Source organism: Myotis daubentonii, chromosome 16 (genome assembly GCF_963259705.1).
Source record: "Myotis daubentonii chromosome 16, mMyoDau2.1, whole genome shotgun sequence".
Classification (NCBI taxonomy): Eukaryota; Metazoa; Chordata; class Mammalia; order Chiroptera; family Vespertilionidae; genus Myotis; species Myotis daubentonii.
Window position 1 is genome coordinate 33,093,877 of NC_081855.1, and position 18,285 is coordinate 33,112,161.

Consider the following 18,285-nt stretch of genomic DNA (forward strand, 5'->3'; position numbering starts at 1 on the left):
TCACCATTGCCAGGCACCATACCACGCTAAGGGTTTTACATGTCATAGCTTGGTCAGTCTTCATAAGAACTCTAAAAGGAAGCCATTGTTCCCATGAACAGATGGGGAAAAGGAATGATTAGAGAGGTCAAATACTTACCCAATGTCGTAGTTAGAAAATAGTTGTTGGGAGGGAGGGGAAGAGGTTAAATGGGGGGAAAGGGGACATATATAATACTTTCAACAATCAAGATTAAAAAAAGAAAATAGTGGGCACGGGGCTCAAGCCCAATAATATGACTCCAGAATCCATACTCTACTAAACCTTTGCTTCACGGAGCTTTGCTGTGAGGCAGGGCTGCCCTTCTCTGCTGAGGGCTCATGCTGGTTGGTATCGCACTGCATTCCCAGGGCTCTCTCTTCCCTAGGAACTTCCTGCTTCAGAGCCCTGGCCTCCCTCATGCTCATGGGGCTGGAGCATATTTTGGACCACAAGCCTTGTAGCAGAAACTCCTTGCCACTAAGATTCACGTTTAAGGGCTGGTCCTTACGTTCCCTCCCACCACAGAAGTCAAGATACAAGGGGAGTCAGGAGGGTCACAGGCCCTAAAGGCACTTCTCTTAGGACTTTAAAGTTGGCTGTAGGACCCACTGACCCCTCAAGGCGAAACCCAGACATCCCTGGAGATCCTTCTGGGCAGCAGCCAATAAGGACCTCCCAGGCCCTGGAATAGGGGTGTGAATAGGGTTCTGAGGAACCAGAGACACACATGAGGAGACCCCCAACCTGAATCAGTGTGGGGTCAGCCCTGAGTTAGACTGTGAAGCAGGCAAGTTGTTTTTGGGGGGGTTTGTTTCTTTATCGCACGATAGGTAACATCAGCTAAGCTGACAGGCCATGGGCTTACATCTCCATGCCTACTATTCTCCAGTGACTACTTCCCATTATAAGGAAACTCTTGATCATGAAAAAGGTTCCAAGTCCCAAAGGAATAACTAATGGTGGCAAGATAAGAAGTTCCTCTGTTCCTTCAAGTCAAAGCCCCAGCATGCACCATGTCCTAACAGACCTAGCTCTGTACATACATCAAGGCTACCTTCCCACCTGTCCTCCTGTCCCCCAAACCCCCACAATGAACCATGGGAGGGAAAAGCACAGACCTTTTAGCCACCAGATGACACGATTGAACATTTCCTCAGAGACATCTGAAAGTAACAGAGATTGGTATGTCCTCTCTCTCTCTCTCTCTCTCTCTCTCTCTCTCTCTCTCTCTCTCTCTCTGAAGCACACTCCCTGCCCCTCGCTACTTCACATCTCCCTTTCTAGCTCCACATTTCTCCACCAAGAAGGAGGAGCTCTCCAAGAAGCTCCTCCCGTCTAGGACTAAATGTTCCACTCCCACTCCCCCTCTCCCTTTTCTCCCAGCCTCTGTGCCACTGCTAATGCCTCGCCCCTCTTGGAAGGCTCATCTGTGCCTCACCTTTGTTTCCAGGATATTTACTAGAGGACCTTATTCTCTTTACTAGCTCTTACCAGCCCTCACCCCAACTCAGTACTTCATGTCCACTCTCAGGAAGCAGCGTCCCCACCCTGCAAACCACTCTCTACTACCTTCCATTGAAAGGTTAAGCGCGTTGCCTGGAAGAGTCAATGCCTGACGCCGACCCAAGCATCGTCATCGATGTCATTAGCTTGGAGCTCAGAGAAGCTGGCGGGGAAGGAATGGAGCAATGGGCTCAAGGATGGGTCTAGCTTTGGCACTGGCAGGAGAGTAGCTCCAAGGCCCAGAATGAAGAGGGGGCCTTCCCTGCCATGTCCCACCTCACTAAATCGGGGTTGCACCTGGGCAGTCTGCTTCTTCACATACCCAAGAAGAAAGCACTAAACCTTTGAATGGGTTGTTTGGAGGTGTGCTTGGGAGCCTGTGGCACTTCCCTCAATGGTGCCCAGCTTGGAGGCTCCGTTGCTGATTGTAGTGGTGGTGGTGGTGGTGGTGATGTTGCTGGTGCTGGTGGTGGTGATGGACTTGCCTTCTCTCGCTGGGGCAGCAGATCGTCACAGAAAGGGCTTGAGTCCATTTCAAAAAAGGACAATGAATAGTCTGCAGGAAGCGGGGATTTAGGCTCCAAATCAGGTGTTGTTGGCCGGCTTTGAGGCATTTCAATGTCAGGATTGAGTAAGGGCCACCATGAGCAGTCAGGCCCATACTTAGGTAAGGACCGAGGGGGTAGGGGCCGAGGGGTCAGTTCCATTTTCGCATGAGCAGAGTGACTTGGGGAGGGTGCTGGGGACATGTAGACATTTTCTGAGGGTTTTGGGGTACGCTGCTTACTGACAGGCTCAGGAGGTTTGTGGGGGCTCTCAGACACTCTCCGAGGTGTCACATGGTGGGTTGGCTGTACTCCTGAGTATATGGTGACTCTGCGGCTGACCTCGTTATCTCCTCGCATTGGGGACTTCATGTTGGCCTCCACTTCTGATGACATCAAGACTTTTGGGGAGGGCTTCGTTTCAGTGTGGACAGACTGCTTATGGATAGGTTCACGCATAGAAACTCGGTGTCCACCATCCAAATCTTTAAGGATAGAGAGTCTGAGGGATGGTTCCACGTTCTTGTTCCTGTGCAAGGGCTTGGGTTCTATATAAATTGAGTTGTAGTGACCCGTTTCATAATCTTGGTCAGGGATCCTTCTCTGAGCTGTCCGAGGGTCTGCATAGGTGCGGCTGTAAAGATTTGTCTCAGACTCTTGGTCAGGGATCCTTCTCTGAGCTGTCCGAGGGTCTGCATAGGTGCAGCTGTAATGATTCGTCTCAGACTCTTGGTCCAGGGTCCTTCTCTGAGCTGTCCGAGGGTCTGCATAGGTGCGGCTGTAATAATTCATCTCAGACTCTTGCTCCAGGGTCCTTCTCTGAGCTGTCCGAGGGTCTGCATAGGTGCGGCTGTAATAATTCGTCTCAGACTCCTGGTCAGGGATCCTTCTCTGAGCTGTCCGAGGGTCTGCATAGGTGCGGCTGTAATAATTCGTCTCAGACTCTTGGTCAGGGGTCCTTCTCTGAGCTGTCTGAGGGTCTGTGTAAGTGTGGGTGTAATAATACGTTTCAGACTCTTGGTCCGGGGTCCTTCTCTGAGCTGTCCGAGGGTCTGCATAGGTGCGGCTGTAATGATTCGTCTCAGCCTCCTGGTCAGAGATCCTTCTCTGAGCTGTCCGAGGGTCTGCATAGGTGCGGCTGTAATAATTCATCTCAGACTCTTGGTCAGGGATCCTTCTCTGAGCTGTCCGAGGGTCTGCATAGGTGCGGCTGTAATGATTCGTCTCGGCCTCCTGGTCAGAGATCCTTCTCTGAGCTGTCCGAGGGTCTGCATAGGGGCGGCTGTAATGATTCGTCTCAGACTCTTGGTCCGGGGTCCTTCTCTGAGCTGTCCGAGGGTCTGCAGAAGGGCGGCTAGAGCTGCGTTCCGGGCTGGAGGCTTTCCTTGGAGATCTGTTCGTAGTAATAGTTATACTCTTTCTGGTGGGCTCAGTTTGGACTGCTTCATCCTTTGGGCAAACCAAAGGCCTACGGGGAACTCTGACCCCTTGTGGGTTCTGGACCTTGGAGGGTGGGTCTTCTGGTAAGATTTGTATATTATCCTTCTGGTCTACAAAACTCAACCGGCGAGAGGATTTGACATTTGTGGTCGAGTAACGATTCAAGTCCTGCCCTCCCTTGCTCTCAGCCCTTTTTCGTGGGGATTCCTCTTTGTGAGGACTACTAGCCCGCTGCACATAGGAAGATGATGGCTGAGTTTGCTGGATCTTTCGGTGAAGAGAGGAATGGTGATATGCGTCTGATTTTGATCGACTCTCAGTTCCTCTAGAGATGGGTGCTCCAGTGAAGCTGCTTCCTGGGAGGCTAAAGCGATGATCATCTCTGGGAATGATGGTATGCCCGGGTTCTGATCTTCGATGGATAGGAGGGCTCATGGTGATTACAGCACTTCGATGGGTTGAGGCAGCAATGGACCCACGTCCCTGATGAGGAGTTGTGCTCGTTATCTCAGCCCCTTTCTGTGTTGAAACTATTACCTTAGTCCCAGTTTTATTTGTCTTGAGCATTTGATAGGTGGTGCCCCTCTGGGTAGAACCCATATTTTACCGGCTGGCTGGGATTCAGGATCCTAATGAAGCCTGAATATGTACCCTCAGTTTTAAAAGCTGTTCTTGCACTCCCACAAAAGTGGCTGTTGTTCTAAGAGTGTCTCAAACAGTCCCCTTAGCTACCTGCCTGCTGATGTCACAAAGGAAGGAGCTTCCTATTAAACATCCTGGCAAACAGCCACAATTCTTCAGCGAATCTCAAGCAGTGACTGCAAGGAAACTCGATGTCTTTGGAGTTGACATCAGCAAGGCTTTGACTAAATTCTTAGCAAAATCAGGATTTCCTGGTGTATAGGAAAGCTCCATGCCCTCCCCTACTCTCCTGAGATTCCATAAATTCCCAGGGACTCATCCAAGGCAAGGCTATTCAATCAATCATGCTGTGTTAGCCCCAGTCTTAATTAGGTGCAAGGTCCAAATTTGTCCCAGTTTGGTTTGGAACTACACTGTATACAAGTAAAAAATTTAGAGTACATACAACCTTTTTCAGGTTTTGTGGGTGGTTTGGTTGACCCAGGGGTAAAAATTCAAGGTCATAAATTCTCACATTCTTGGCTCAGGCGTAAGGGTAGGATTTGCAGAAGGGATTTGGAGTTATTTATTGGTTTCAGTCATAAGCGGCTACTTGTGCACAAGTTACTTGGCTTGCCTGAGCCTTGGTTTCTTCATTTAGAAACCACTGACTGGTAGGTGGGCATTGCACAATGCTAGTGCCCTTTCTCACGATCCTTCTCTTAGCTATCCTGATCAGCTGGACCTCTGGTTCTTTCTTTATTTGAAGAGTGACTTTCCAACTTGAATATCCATTTTGGATAAGCAAGACTCATCTTTCACTTTCACAAGTTTCTCTTTGTGTCTTTGTCTGTCCCTCTCTCTTTCTAACACAGACCCTACCATATCCAACATCTATTTCCCTATTGACTCTGAAGGGTCATCACAGTTCTGATATGGTCAGATTCATTGTTTCTGGATCTTTAAATTCAGCCTAGAGACAAAGATGAAACAAAAACCACACATTTTTAGGTAGTGGGGATCTCAATGAATTGAGAAACTTTGAGCTACTGATACAAAACCTTACAATGTAAAACACTAGGCTAGTCACTATATATATATATATAAATTTTTTTTTAAATAGAAAAGGATAAAAGTAGGAGAACCTTTATAAGTCAGATATTTTGAAGATACTACAGGTAAACCAGGTTGAAGTAAAGAATGTTCTTATTCATTTACTAGAGGCCTGGTGCATGAAACTCACGCACGAGGAAGGGGTCCCTCAACCCAGCCTGCACCCTGTCCAATCCAGGACCCCTCATGGTCTCTGGGATCAGGTCTACACCGGCAGCCGGACAATCCTTTCACAATCCTGGACCACTGGCTCCTAATCGCTCACCTGTCTGCCTGGTCTCCCCTAACTGCCCCGACTCCTGCCGGCCTGATAGCCCCTCACTGCCTCTGCATGCCAGCCTGATCGCCCCTCACTGCCTCTGCGTGTCGGCCTGACCGCCCTTAACTGCCTCCCCGGTCACCCCCAACTGCCCCCCTCTGCCAGCCTGGTCACACCTAACTGCCCCCCTGCCGGCCTGGTCACCCCCAACTGCCCCCCCCACTGGCCTAGTCGCCCCTCACGGCCCCCCCCCCGCCAGCCTAATTGCCCCCATCTGCCACCCCTGCTGGCCTGGTCACCCCCAAACTTCCCCCACTGCCAGGCTAGTTGCCCCATGCAGCCTGCTGTTCAGTTGTTTGGTCATCCCTCACTAACCCCCTGTCAGCCTGGTCACCCCACACAGCCTGCTTGTTTAGTCATTTGGTCATCCCTCACTAATCCCCTTGCCAGCCTGGTTGTAGGCAGCCATCTTTGTGAGGGCATGATGGTTAATTTGCATATCACCACTTTATTATATAGGATAGTTATTTGCTAGCTTATCATAAAATTGAGACTGGCTTACTTGAACAAAGCTTTCCTATGAGATTCTACTTTAAATAAGATGGTTTACTGATATATAACCTTTAACCATGACACTATAATGTGTATTTGTTGAGTTTTAGGAGTTCTCTATGTTTTCTGATTAATCCCTCATCAGATATGTGGTTTTCAAATATTTTTTAAAATATGTTTTTATTGATTTTTAGAGAGGAAAGGAGAGAGAATAGATAGAAACATCACTGGTCAGCTGCCTCCTGCATGCCCCCTACTGGGGATGGAGCCCACGATCCGGGCATGTGTTCTAACCAGGAATTGAACCAGCAACCTCTTGGTTCATTGGTCGATTTGCAGATATTTTCTCCCATTCTATGGGTTGCCTTTTTACTCTGTGGATAGTGAAATTTTAAATTTTCATGAAGTGCAACATGTCTACTTTTTCTTTTGTTGCCTGTGCCTTTGGTGTCATATCCAAGAAATCATTGCCAAATCCAATGCCATAAAGTTTTCATCCTGTTTTATTTAAGAGTTTTATTGTTTTTGGTCTTACGTGTAGGTCCTTGTTCCATTTTGAGTTAATTTTTGTACGTGGTGTTAGATAAGGGTCCAATTTCATTCTTTGCATGTGGACACCCAGTTTTCCCAGCACCAACTGTTTAAAATATGGTCCTTTCCCCAAGGTCTTGGTACCCTTGTCAAAGATCACTTGGCCACATGTGAAAGGGTTATTTCTGGATTCTCTTCTATTGTGTTGATCTACAGGTCTGTTTTTATGCCAATATTGTATTGTTTTTATTACTATAGTTTTGCTACCAGGAAGTCTGAGTCCTCCAGTTTTGTTCTTCCTTTGCAAGATCATTTTGGCTATCCAGGGTCCACTAAACTTTCATAGGAATTTTAGGATTGGGATTTTGATATTGAATCTGTAGATCACTTTGGGTAGTACTGACATTTTAAAAATATTAAGTCTTCCATTATATAAATATGGGATGTGTTTTCATTTATGTCATCTTTAATTTCTTCCAGCAATATTTTGTGGGTTTCATAGTATAAATGTTTCATCTTTTTGGTTAAATTAATAAGTATTTTATTATTTTTGGATTCTTTGTAAATGTTTTTATACTTTCCTTTCATATTGTTCATTGTTCATGAAAATGCAACTGATTTTTGTGTATTGCCTTTATATCCTGCTACTTTGCTGAACTCATTTAGTCTAACAGGTTTTTTTGTGGAATACTTAGGGTTTTCTACATATAAGCTCATATAATCTGAAAATAGATCATTTTTCCTCTTCCTGTCTGCTGTGGTGCTTTCTCTCCCAATAATTAAAATAAACACATCTTACACAGCTAAAAGCTAACTGCTATTAAAAGTAAACATTTTATTACCTAACAGAAGTACAAGTTTTCAAAAATCTATGTCAATAAAACCAAAGCCATTCTGAACACAATGAGAGATTTTTACAGTCAACAACACCACCTTTCACTTTTCAGATAGCTAACTGAAAACAAATGATTACAACTGCTGTGCTGAAATAAAAGCTCAAAATATATCTCTGAAAAACAGAAACAAAAACAAATGGTTACATGTGCTATAAACAGACAGGACCAAAGTCTTCATGTCTATTGTGTCAGCTGAACAGAGTGTGAATTAGGGATCCATTACTCTAATGGTGACTGAAGCAGACCAGGGAGAAGGGAGTTCACAAGCAGGTGCTCAAACTTGGACCAGGAGTCCATCTATGATCCAGTTCTGGTCAGTCTGACAAGTCACTCTGATCCAGTACGATTATCCTGTGTGCGTTTTTTTAAAAAACAAAGAAGGGAGTTTTGAGTTGATGTGTACATTTTTAAAAGACACAAAAAACAGACTCTTTCTATTCAACTGAATTTAAGGGAAAGGAATTTTTATTTCTTTTAGTTAAAAAAAATTTTGTATTAAATTTATTGACGTGGCCAGCGTGTCTCAGTGGTTGAGTGTCGAACTATGAACCAGGAAGCCACGGTTTGATTCCCAGTTAGGGCACATGCCCTGGTTGTGGGCTTGATCCCTGATGGGGGGAGGGGGTGTGGGAAGCAGCCAATCAGTGATTCTATCTTATCATTGATGTTGCTCTCTCTCTCCCTCTCCCTTCCACTCTGAAATCACTAAAAATATATTTTTTAATTTACTGGAGTAACACTGGTTAATAACATAATTTTTATAATCAAAGGAGATACGCTCAACTAGGGTATCACGCAAATGCAAAATGACTGCAAAGCAATTGATAGCAGCATCTTCTGGACTCCCGCCATCTAAAACTGTTCTGCTAATTCTACCGATTACTTCACCAAAGTTAGTGTTCGTTTTACCTTATGTTTTAAGTATAAACATTAATGTTTTAAAAATTGAACAACTTTGAATTCAAGTCTCTGTCACTAATGTTTATTAAGATGCTGATAAATGTTTAAAGTCTGCCCATGTTGTTTAGAAATAATGAACTCTGACCTACAAACAGCTGGTATCTCATTACCTGGATGGTTCTGACCAACTCAGTCGCTTCCCAAAACAAGATTTCAGTTCCTCTTGATGAAATATAGAAGGAAGAAAAAACAACCTGATTACTTGCTAGGTCAAAGGGTACTAGTATTCTGAAGTCACATTAGTACTCTCTCTAGCTTAAGGTGAACTGTTTTACCTAGATTCTTTCTAAAAACAGTTCATTGGTTTTCTCTTCTAACACTTTGCAGTTCCCTATCATAGCTATGGACACTATGATGCTAATTCATAAAGCCTCTGTATTATACTCTCAGTGAATTGAACACTAGCTCAATGCTCACACACGCTGGGCTCTGTCCCAGTTAGGGTCCTGAAAACAACAGAATGCAATCCCAGGACCTTCAATGAAGTGATTAGAGAGATGTAGTCAGAGTTGAGGGAGCAAAAAAGGGATGGAAGGCATCCAGTGACTAGCAGCAGTGGGAAGCCATTATCGCTAATCTGAAAGAACTGGAGGGTGGAGGTAGGGCAGGATGGTTACTGGAACCCAGTGAGAGCTGGAACTGGGAAGAATGGGCTGTGTTTGTGGAGGGACACCACCTCTAGGCAGAGATGAGGTGCTGAATTAGACAGGCAGGGGAAGTAATACCCCAACTGCTCTCCTGCCCTCTGATATGCTGGTGCCTCCCACTGGCCACCGGGAAGACAGCTGGCCAGGAATCCCAGGAGGTGCAGGGTCAGCATCCTGGAGCACATAGCAGGGTAGGGAGAGCAGGAGAATGCAAATGGACTGGAGAAGGATGAAAGGGGTACCTGATCTGAAAGAGTTAATGTCTCTAACTTCCTGAGTAGAAGGAACTTAAATATAGGCAGGCATCGTTTGTGAATGGCATTTTAAAGCTCTATCAAATTGTTTTGATATTAAGGTTAATTTATACCTTTCACATTACTTGTAGACTCCATTTAAATGACACAATTTATGATTTCTTATTGGATTCTGCAGCCTGTGTGTGAGCTAAATTTAGAACTCTTTTGAAGGTACTAGACAGTTAGAAGCAAAACATCTTTCCAGACAATGTGCAAGATAAGGATGATGAGACTGGCCGAAGGCTTGCTTTAGAAATGAAATTGGATGTTGTTACTGTTTTGTGATGAAGACATGATTAGCAATGAACAGAAATCCTGGACTGAACTACAGGGGAAATGTGTATGAGAATTATGTATAGCATTTGGAAAACATTTCTAAGTAACTCTGATATGCATCAAAGCCCAAGGATTCCCAGCTACACTGTAAATGATTATTCATTCATACATACCTTCTTTAGAAGCCCCTAGAAAGCTCTCTGATGTCCTCTCTAGCTTCATGCCTTCTTCCACTTTCCTCTTCTTTTCACCAACTTCTTGATCCTTGGTATTTGTCTCCCTTCAATAACAATGATTTTCCGTATCAAAACATATACACAATAGCCAAGGGAACAGGACTATACTCCAAAGGAAACATAATAATAGCTAGCACTAATGGAGTGTACCCTATAGGCCAGACATCGGTTCAAGGGCTATAATATATATTAACTCAATTCTCATCACAACTATATGTGCCTCATTAAGTGATAAGGAAACTGAGGCACAAAAGTTAAATTACATGCCTAGTAAGCCCTAGAGCTGGTCTGCCTCTGACTCTGCTCTCAATCACTAGGCTATATTGTCCCAAAGAAAAAAATCATTTCACTTATGTTGCAATTGGTGTCCTTTTACAACCAGCACTTCATTACCTCACCTTCGTTTCCTGAAACTCTCTGAATTGAAATATCTAATTAAAGTATCGAACAATTTAAGACCACATTTATCAAACTAGTAAGCAAAAACATCTCTCCCATTCAACTATAAGCTCTTAAGGGCAGAGACATCCCTCTGCACCCAGCCCCCAGGCACAGCGCTAGGATCGAGGTTGGTGCACCATAGATGCTCGCTGAACCAAACTGGCACTGTTCAGATATTTCGCTTCTGTTTTCATTTGGTGGATATTCAAAACAAATATGTAAATGAGAGAGGAAAATAAAGCCTGGTAGGGTGAGAAGGACTTTTTCCTCCTAACCTCTCATCACGAATAGAATCATAGGCTCTAGAGTCCATAGCAGGCCTTCAGGTTAGCTTCTACCTCTGTCCAAATGCCTCTGAAACTAAACTAACAGTCAGCCTGTGCTTGAAGGGAAGGAGCTGTTGTTGAAGTAAGTGTGAAGGCATCTGTTTTCTCTGCCAAATAGCTATGGCTTTGAGGAGGTTTGTGCTTTACTGAATAAAACCCCCTTACACTGCAGTTTCTAGTCACTAGCTCTGTCCTTTGGGGCAGAAGCAAGTAAGCTGGCTCTCTACTTTGCGATATTTCAGGTATCTGAGGGGAGCTATCAAATTCTCCGCTCCATCTGCTCTTCTCAGGCCGGCCTCCCCAGCTCCTTCAGCTGTTCTCATATGACAGGGTTTCCAGACCCGACTGTTCAATGGCCGTCTTCTTCTAATTGTGAGTGTCCCTTTTAAAATGTGGTGCCCAGAAAAGGAGCCCTACCCTGTGTCATGCCGGTGTGAGGCGTTACTTTGTTCTGGTCAGTATATTTCTGTCTACTCATCATGATGCTGTACTGACCTTTTTATTTTTGTTTTCACTGACCTTTTTAGCAACTGCATCAAACTGAGGGCTCATGGAGTTGCTGCCCATGCCTTCTTCAATAAGAATTTCTTGAATTCTTACTATCTCAAAATGCCTGCTAAATGCTGGGCTTGTAAAAATAAGACTCACTCTCTCTTTCTTTCCCCCCTTCCCCCTCTCTCCCTCTCCCTCTCTCCCTCTCTGTAAGTAAATAAATGACACACTTCCTGCTTTCAATGAGATTACAGTGAGTAGGATCTTCCAAAAAAAAAATTCCACATTAGGTCAGATCTCTCACATTCTATACTTTTGGATGCAAATGCTCAGCTTCATCTTTAGAGAAATCGAACATTTCCACCTGTCAAGACCATTTTGAATCCATAGTCTATCACCTATCACATTTGTATTCATTTTAGACTTGTATTATCTAAAAGTCTGATAAGCATGCCTTTTTTATTTAATTCAAACAACTGATGAAAATGTTGAAGGTGACAGGGCCAAGATATAGCAATCGTAGAGGCCTCTCTCTATACTGATATCCATCTGTTAATCAATATCTTGAGTACTATGGGTGTTTGGAGGAAGATGGGCAGACAGGAGTCAGGGCTGGCTTATCTACAGCAATGTAATGCCATCACCAGATATTCATTCCTCAAAAAGGCAAGATGTTTTTTAAAAACTAAAATCTAGTCCCCCTTCCAGAGAAAGAGAAAACGATCCCCTGATGGAGAACAGTAAATGACCTTGTAGAGTCCTTGCGGAGATCCTGTAGCACTGTGATGTCCTCAGGTGGCTGTAGCCATCTTTCCAGGTCCTCATCGAGAGAAGAGTGAGCTCTATTCAAGGGCAAGTGAAGAGAATTGAGACAACAGTCACTTCCTGTCTCCTCCAGAAGGAGCCATAGCACTTTACAGTGTGAAAGGACCTTCAAACTTGTGCTTTCATTACACATACAAGAAAATGAGAGCTTGCCGTAACCGGTTTGGCTCAGTGGATAGAGCATCGGCCTGCGTACTGAAAGGTCCCAGGTTCAATTCCGGTCAAGGGCATGTACCTTGGTTGTGGGCGCATCCCCAGTAGGGGGCGTGCAGGAGGCAGCTGATTGATGTTTCTCTCTCATCGATGTTTCTAACTCTCTATGCTTCTCCCTTCCTCTCTGTAAAAAATGAATAAAATATATATTTTTTTTAAAAAAATAAACTGAGAGCTCACTGAGATTGTCCGTGGAGTTGTAGAGATCACCTAGACCCGATTTAAATGTGCACAAAATCCTCCTTTAAGCCTCTTGACAAAAAGCTTCAGCACCCAGGAGATCAATACCTTCCAAAGTCTGATGCCAGACTGTCTCAATTCTTTTTTTATTTATTGATTGATTAAGGTATTACATATGTGTCCTTATCCCCTCATTGCCTCCCCCCACCCCCGCTCATTTCTTGATCATTAAGTCAATTTCCACCTGAGGCTAGAACTGTACCTTCATTTCTACAAGTTTTTTAAATTAAGAACTGCCTCTGGGACTAAGTGATGCAGAGTGTGTTTTCAGAAGGCCTGTAAAGTCCCACCCATCTGAAAAATAGCTTCCACTCTGGCTTGGTGCCGAGGACTGAGATGACGGAGCATCTGTGGGCATCTCTCTGTGTCCAGCACAGCCAGCCCTTTTGGAAAACGAAGAGACAACAATAACAGTAGCTAGCTTTTGATCATGTGACTTTATATAATCAAATGTAACTCTGTCTTCCTGAACTACTCTTCTTTTGCCTTGAATAATGACATGGATATTACTGGGGATGTTTTGGGGAGATGGAAGGACTAGAGTTACATCATACATTATGATCAAAATGTTTCTAAAACTTAAAAAAATATATTTATCTCCCTCCCCTTTTCCCCTTTTTCTTCTCTGTCTCTCCCAAAAACCTTTCCCCACTTCCTCAAAGGTCCCAGGGGCTCTTGTCTCCTCCTCCACTTCACAGACCTTCCCTTCCAGGTCCCTCTCTTTTCCTTCCTTATAGAGAATGATTTTACCCTTGAAGAATGTGACAAAAACAGGATTCACTATCAAAAAGCTGTATCACTCTTCTCCCTTGCCTTCTTCTTCTACGGCAGCTAAAAAGTTAAGGCTCAAATTCCATTCTCCCTTGTAACTGAAGATGGTCACGCATCCCATTTGGCCAATGATATATGGTGGGCATCTGCTGGGAAGGGCTTCTGGGAAAGATTTTGCTTCCCAAATAAAAAGAGACCAAGTCAGCTAGAATATTCCTTTGCCCCACTCTCTCATCCCTGCCTGGTCTGTGGACAGGGGTCATGCAACCAGGAGGTGACTAGCCTGAAAATAAAGGCCAGCATGCTATGCTGTTGCTACAGATGGCACACCAGGAAGATCAAAAGAACCATCCTTTGATGCCCTACCAACCTGTGGGCCTCTTGTCATGTGAGACAAACTCACTTAAGCACAACAGTGGGGTTTTCTATCATTGCAGTGGAGAGAACTCTGCCGGGCCACCTTAAGGACTGACAGGACCAGGATTAGGATGAAGCAAGTGGTGCAAAGGCAGAGTCAGATCCTGTCTTTCCTTAAAATTCAGATATTTTATTCATCATGGATTCTTTTTTGTATTAATTTCTATTTTTTAAAATATTGCATTAAAATAGCACTCCTCAATTTTGTGCCCAACGAGTGTCTTACTCATCTTGCCCTGAATGGCAGGACAAGGAAAGAGAAGTCAGGAGGCAAAGGAGATGAACTGCAGTGGTTCGCCTTACAACACAGGTTAGAGGAGAGCTCTGAATCAGGGCGAGAATCGGGTTTCTTAGGGCAACCTAGTGTTTTTTACACCGCATTGTCTAGGTGACTGCCCCGTTTCCTCGTAGTTGGCTAGAAAGATCTAACAATTCTCTTCCAATGCTTTAAGTAAAATGTCTTGAAAGAAGCTGAAACCTGTGTTTGCCTTGCAAAATGAAGTAAAAAAACAAAAACACAAAAAACTTGACAAGAAAAAAAAACTATTAAAAAATGGGCAAAGGAGTCAAATAGATATTTCTTCAAAGAACATATACAAATGGACATCAAACACATTTGAAAACATACTCAACATCACTAATGATAAGGAAAATGCAAATCAAAACCACAATGAGATATCGCCTCATATCCTTTAGGATGGCTACTATAAAAAGAAAACAAACAAAAAAAACCCCAGAAAATAGTAAGTATTGGCAAGAATGTGAAGAAACTGAAACCCTTGTGCACTGTCAGTGGGAGTGTAAAATGGTGCAGCTGCTGTGGAAAACAGTCTGGCATTTCCTTAAAAAATTAAAAATAGATTTACCATACGATCCAGCAACCCCCACGTCAGAATATGTCCCAAAGAATTGAAAGCAGGGTGCCTTGAAGAGATATTTGTATGCCTATGTTCATAGCAGCATTATTCACAATAGTCAAAAGGTGGAAGCAACCAGTGTCCACTAACAAATGAAAGAATAAACAAAATCCAATACACATACACATAAATATACTAGTACAATGGAATTAAGCCTTAAAAAGTAAGAAAATTCTGACACATGCGACATGAATGGATCTTGAGAAAACATTATGTTAAGTGAAATAAGTTAGTTACAAAAAGACAAGTACTGCCCTAACCGGTTTGGCTCAGTGGATAGAGCGTCGGCCTGCGGACTCAAGGGTCTCAGGTTCGATTCCGGTCAGGGGCATGTACCTTGGTTGCGGGCACATCCCCAGTGGGGAGTGTGCAGGAGGCAGCTGATCGATGTTTCTCTCTCATCGATGTTTCTAACTCTCTATCTCTCTCCCTTCCTCTCTGTAAAAAATCAATAAAATATATTTAAAAAAAAAAAAAAGACAAGTACTGTATCATTTCACTTATATAAGGTCATCAAAAGTCCTCGAAGTCATAGAAACAGAAAGTGGAATGGTGGTTGCTAGGGACTGAGGGGAGAAGGATATGAGGAGTTATTTAATGGGTATAGAGTTTCAGTTTTGCAACATGGAAAAGTTCTGGAGATTGGTTGCACAACAATGTGAATATAATTAACACTAGTGAACTTAAACATTTTATGTTATGTGTATTCTATGACAATTTAAATTTTTTTTAACATTTTAGGAATAGGGGCTATTGGGATAGTATGAAGAAAGAGTATTTCCCCACTTCTTCTTAATTGTCAATAGCAGGACAAAAACTAATACAGTATTTTAAATCCTTTCAAAAGTCCAGCTTTTTATGTTACCTTTCTGTGTCCTCTTCTAGACCCTGAGTTTCTTGGGTCCAAAGCACACTGATATCTTCTTTTGTACTGCTAGTTTCTTGTTCTTCTAAATGACTTTGATCTAAAAACAGTTGAAAAACGTCACTTTATTTGAACAACAAAAAAGCAATAATTCAAAAAGACTGCCTTAAATGGAGTGCTTTATAAACTTAGGGCTAATCAGTGGCCCCTGTCGTCTGCAAAGCACTAGTTCCTTCTTCCCCAGGAGAGCAGGTGCCAGGTGGCAGTCTACAGGGTGCCTGTCTCCACAGCAGCTGCCGCAGGGGTCCTGGGAGCTCTTCAGTGCCAGGTGAAGCTACAGGAAACCCTGCCTGTGCCAGGGCTCAAGAGAGACAGAGGAAGCAGAGGAAAGAAAGGGAACATAAAAGAGGAAGGAAGAGACCCTGAAAACAAATCACACAGATTTTCTTGAGGGCCACCCTGTTCTCATTTGCGAGATGTTTCTAGGTTGGAGCCCCAGGGAAAACATTTGGGTGGGGAAGAGTAGTGCCCTTTAATGTATGCCAGGCATTTTACACATGCCATCTTGTTCCATCTTGCCAGCTGTCCTATGAAGGGAAGGGAACTAACATTTGTTCAGTGTCTTACAATGTACCAGGCACTGTGTATGAAACTATTATGTACATCATGGAGTAGGAATGGTCATCCCCATTTCACAGGTGAGGATGGCTGAGGTTCAGAGACATTAAGCCCTAACCGGTTTGGCTCAGTGGATAGAGCGTCGGCCTGTGGACTCAAGGGTCCCAGGTTCGATTCCGGTCAGGGGCATGTACCTTGGTTGCGGGCACATCCCCAGTGGGGAGTATGCAGGAGGTGGCTGATCGATGTTTCTCTCTCGTCGATGTGTCTAACTCTCTATCCCTCTCCCTTCCTCTCTGTAAAAAAATCAATAAAATATGTTTTAAAAAAAAACAAAAAACAGTTTGCCATACAAAAGCAGTGGAGTCAGAATCAAGGTGGTTATGTCTAACCTCAAGGTCCACTCTCCCAAATGTACCACTGTACTGCCAAGGGCAGCACCACAGCAAGAACCTGATGAGAAACATCTGGGTAGTTGGCTTACCTTTTGCAGTAACGCCCAGAGGATTTGCTGGGTCCTCACCCAACACTGCGGATGAGGCCTGCTGCCTCTTCAAGTGCTCTGTCCAATACAAAAGCAGAAGGCAACTTATTTCTTCCTTTGCATATCACACCATTCTCTAGGGCAGTGGTTTTCAAAGTGTGGTCCTTAGACCAGCCACAGTAAACCTGAGAACTCATTAGATATGCAAATTCTGGGCCTCATTCCAGACCCACTGAATCAAAAACTTGGGGTGGGGTCCAGCAGTCTGTACTTTAACCAGGTGATTCTGGTGCCTGGAAACCACTGCATGAGGACTTTCAATCCCACACAACAATAAAAATAAAACCGATGATGATAGGAAAGATTTCTAGAGCCTTATGTGGCAGGTACGGTTTCTAACTATCATTAAGTCAAGATCAATGTTTGCAGTTAATTCTCACAACAACCCTATGAGATTGATCACATTGTTATTCCTGTTTAACAGATGTGGAAATGGAAGTGAAAAAGGGTTAAGGAGGAATTTATCTAGAATCACAGAGAGTAAGAGGAGGAAATGGAATTTAAACCCAGGCAGTCTAGCTCTAAGGTTTATGCTCTTAATCTCCATTTTCTAATCTCTCAAACAGTTTATAACAGAATCAGAGCAACCCATAATTTCCCCCATCCCTACTGGACTATATTTTTACCTAGTTAATGGGAAAGACAGAAAGCAAAGAATGTAATTTCCAGTTCCTAAAGAATTGCTCACTAGACCAAGACAAGCATCTGCTAAGCTCAGCACACTGTCTTGCATCTGTTAGGTGTTTGGTCTCCTCCAAGTGCTCCCAGAGCAGAGCAGTGACAGCTGGGAGGCAGCACGGACAGGAGCCCAGGGCTCGCTCACCACACGGCCCTGCTGTGTGCAGAAACAGGTCTCACCCTTCCTGTAGGTCAGTTACAGGCCCTACCTGGTAGCTCCTGGGCATCATGGGGCCTCACAAGATCATTCAATATAATTTGAAATAAAAAGCTCATTTTATCCTTATTAAAGTAGTCCTCTGTTGATCTTAAGGATCCCCTAGGATTCTAAAGCACCTCCCCTTTGTACCCTTGCCAGAAGCCCAGGGCTTTGGATGTGGGCGCTCCAAAAGCACAGGCACCAGCTTCTGGTCACTCCTGAGGGGGAACAACAGAGTGATGATGTATATATATAACCAGCGGAGAGCACCCATTATTAGGAGAAACTACCCAGATGCCCTCTGCCCTTTTTCTTTCTGGAAAATTACTGACCCAGCTCCAAGTACAGACATCACCTAGAAACCCGGCCCAGATCAGTCCTGTGAGCAACATGAGGGAGGGCTGCCCACAGTGCCCTGGGACTCAGCAGTGCCATGAGGCTGGAGCCCAGGAAGAGACCTGGTGACACCTGCTGAAACGGGGGACTCCGCGTGGTGACTGGAGAGAGAAGACAGCGGAACCCAGAGGAAAGTTTCACTCAAGTCAAACCTCAAAGGAGCCTACAAGTACTGCTTATGCCAGGACCAAGGCACAGATGACACCCTGGAGGGTGTGTGGTGACCTCTATCTACTCACAAGCAGCAGTTCTGTTGTATTAAGAAGAGCATGCCTTGGCTGGTTTGGCTCAGTGGATAGAGCGTCGGCCTGCAGAGCAAAGGGTCCCGGATTCAATTCCGGTCAAGGGCACATACATTGGTTGCAGGATCCTCACTGGCCCAGGCCCTGGTTGGGGCTCATGCAGGAGGCAACCAATCAATGGGTTTCCCTCATATTGATGTTTCT

At 44.2% G+C, this 18,285-nt stretch overlaps 2 protein-coding genes across 2 annotated transcripts in view; both read right to left on the minus strand.

The window, feature by feature from the left end:
• Positions 1 to 1,049: 1,049 nt before the first annotated feature.
• Positions 1,050 to 4,298, minus strand: LOC132219299 (serine/arginine repetitive matrix protein 1-like). Its single transcript, XM_059671669.1, is given in 3 exon segments — positions 1,050 to 1,117; positions 1,120 to 1,185; positions 1,848 to 4,298. Coding segments are annotated over 3 exon segments (2,397 nt in total). The 5' UTR covers positions 4,111 to 4,298.
• Positions 4,299 to 7,401: 3,103 nt separating this feature from the next.
• TEX14 (testis expressed 14, intercellular bridge forming factor) overlaps positions 7,402 to 18,285 on the minus strand; it is a 62,298-nt gene continuing 51,414 nt past the window's right edge. The window contains exons 27-32 of the mRNA XM_059669628.1: positions 16,507 to 16,584; positions 15,405 to 15,504; positions 11,906 to 11,998; positions 9,835 to 9,941; positions 8,553 to 8,604; positions 7,402 to 7,833 (exon numbers count right to left, since the gene is read on the minus strand). Coding sequence (XP_059525611.1) covers positions 7,797 to 7,833; positions 8,553 to 8,604; positions 9,835 to 9,941; positions 11,906 to 11,998; positions 15,405 to 15,504; positions 16,507 to 16,584 — 467 coding nt within the window. The 3' untranslated portion in view covers positions 7,402 to 7,796. The remainder of the gene's footprint in view (positions 7,834 to 8,552; positions 8,605 to 9,834; positions 9,942 to 11,905; positions 11,999 to 15,404; positions 15,505 to 16,506; positions 16,585 to 18,285) is intronic.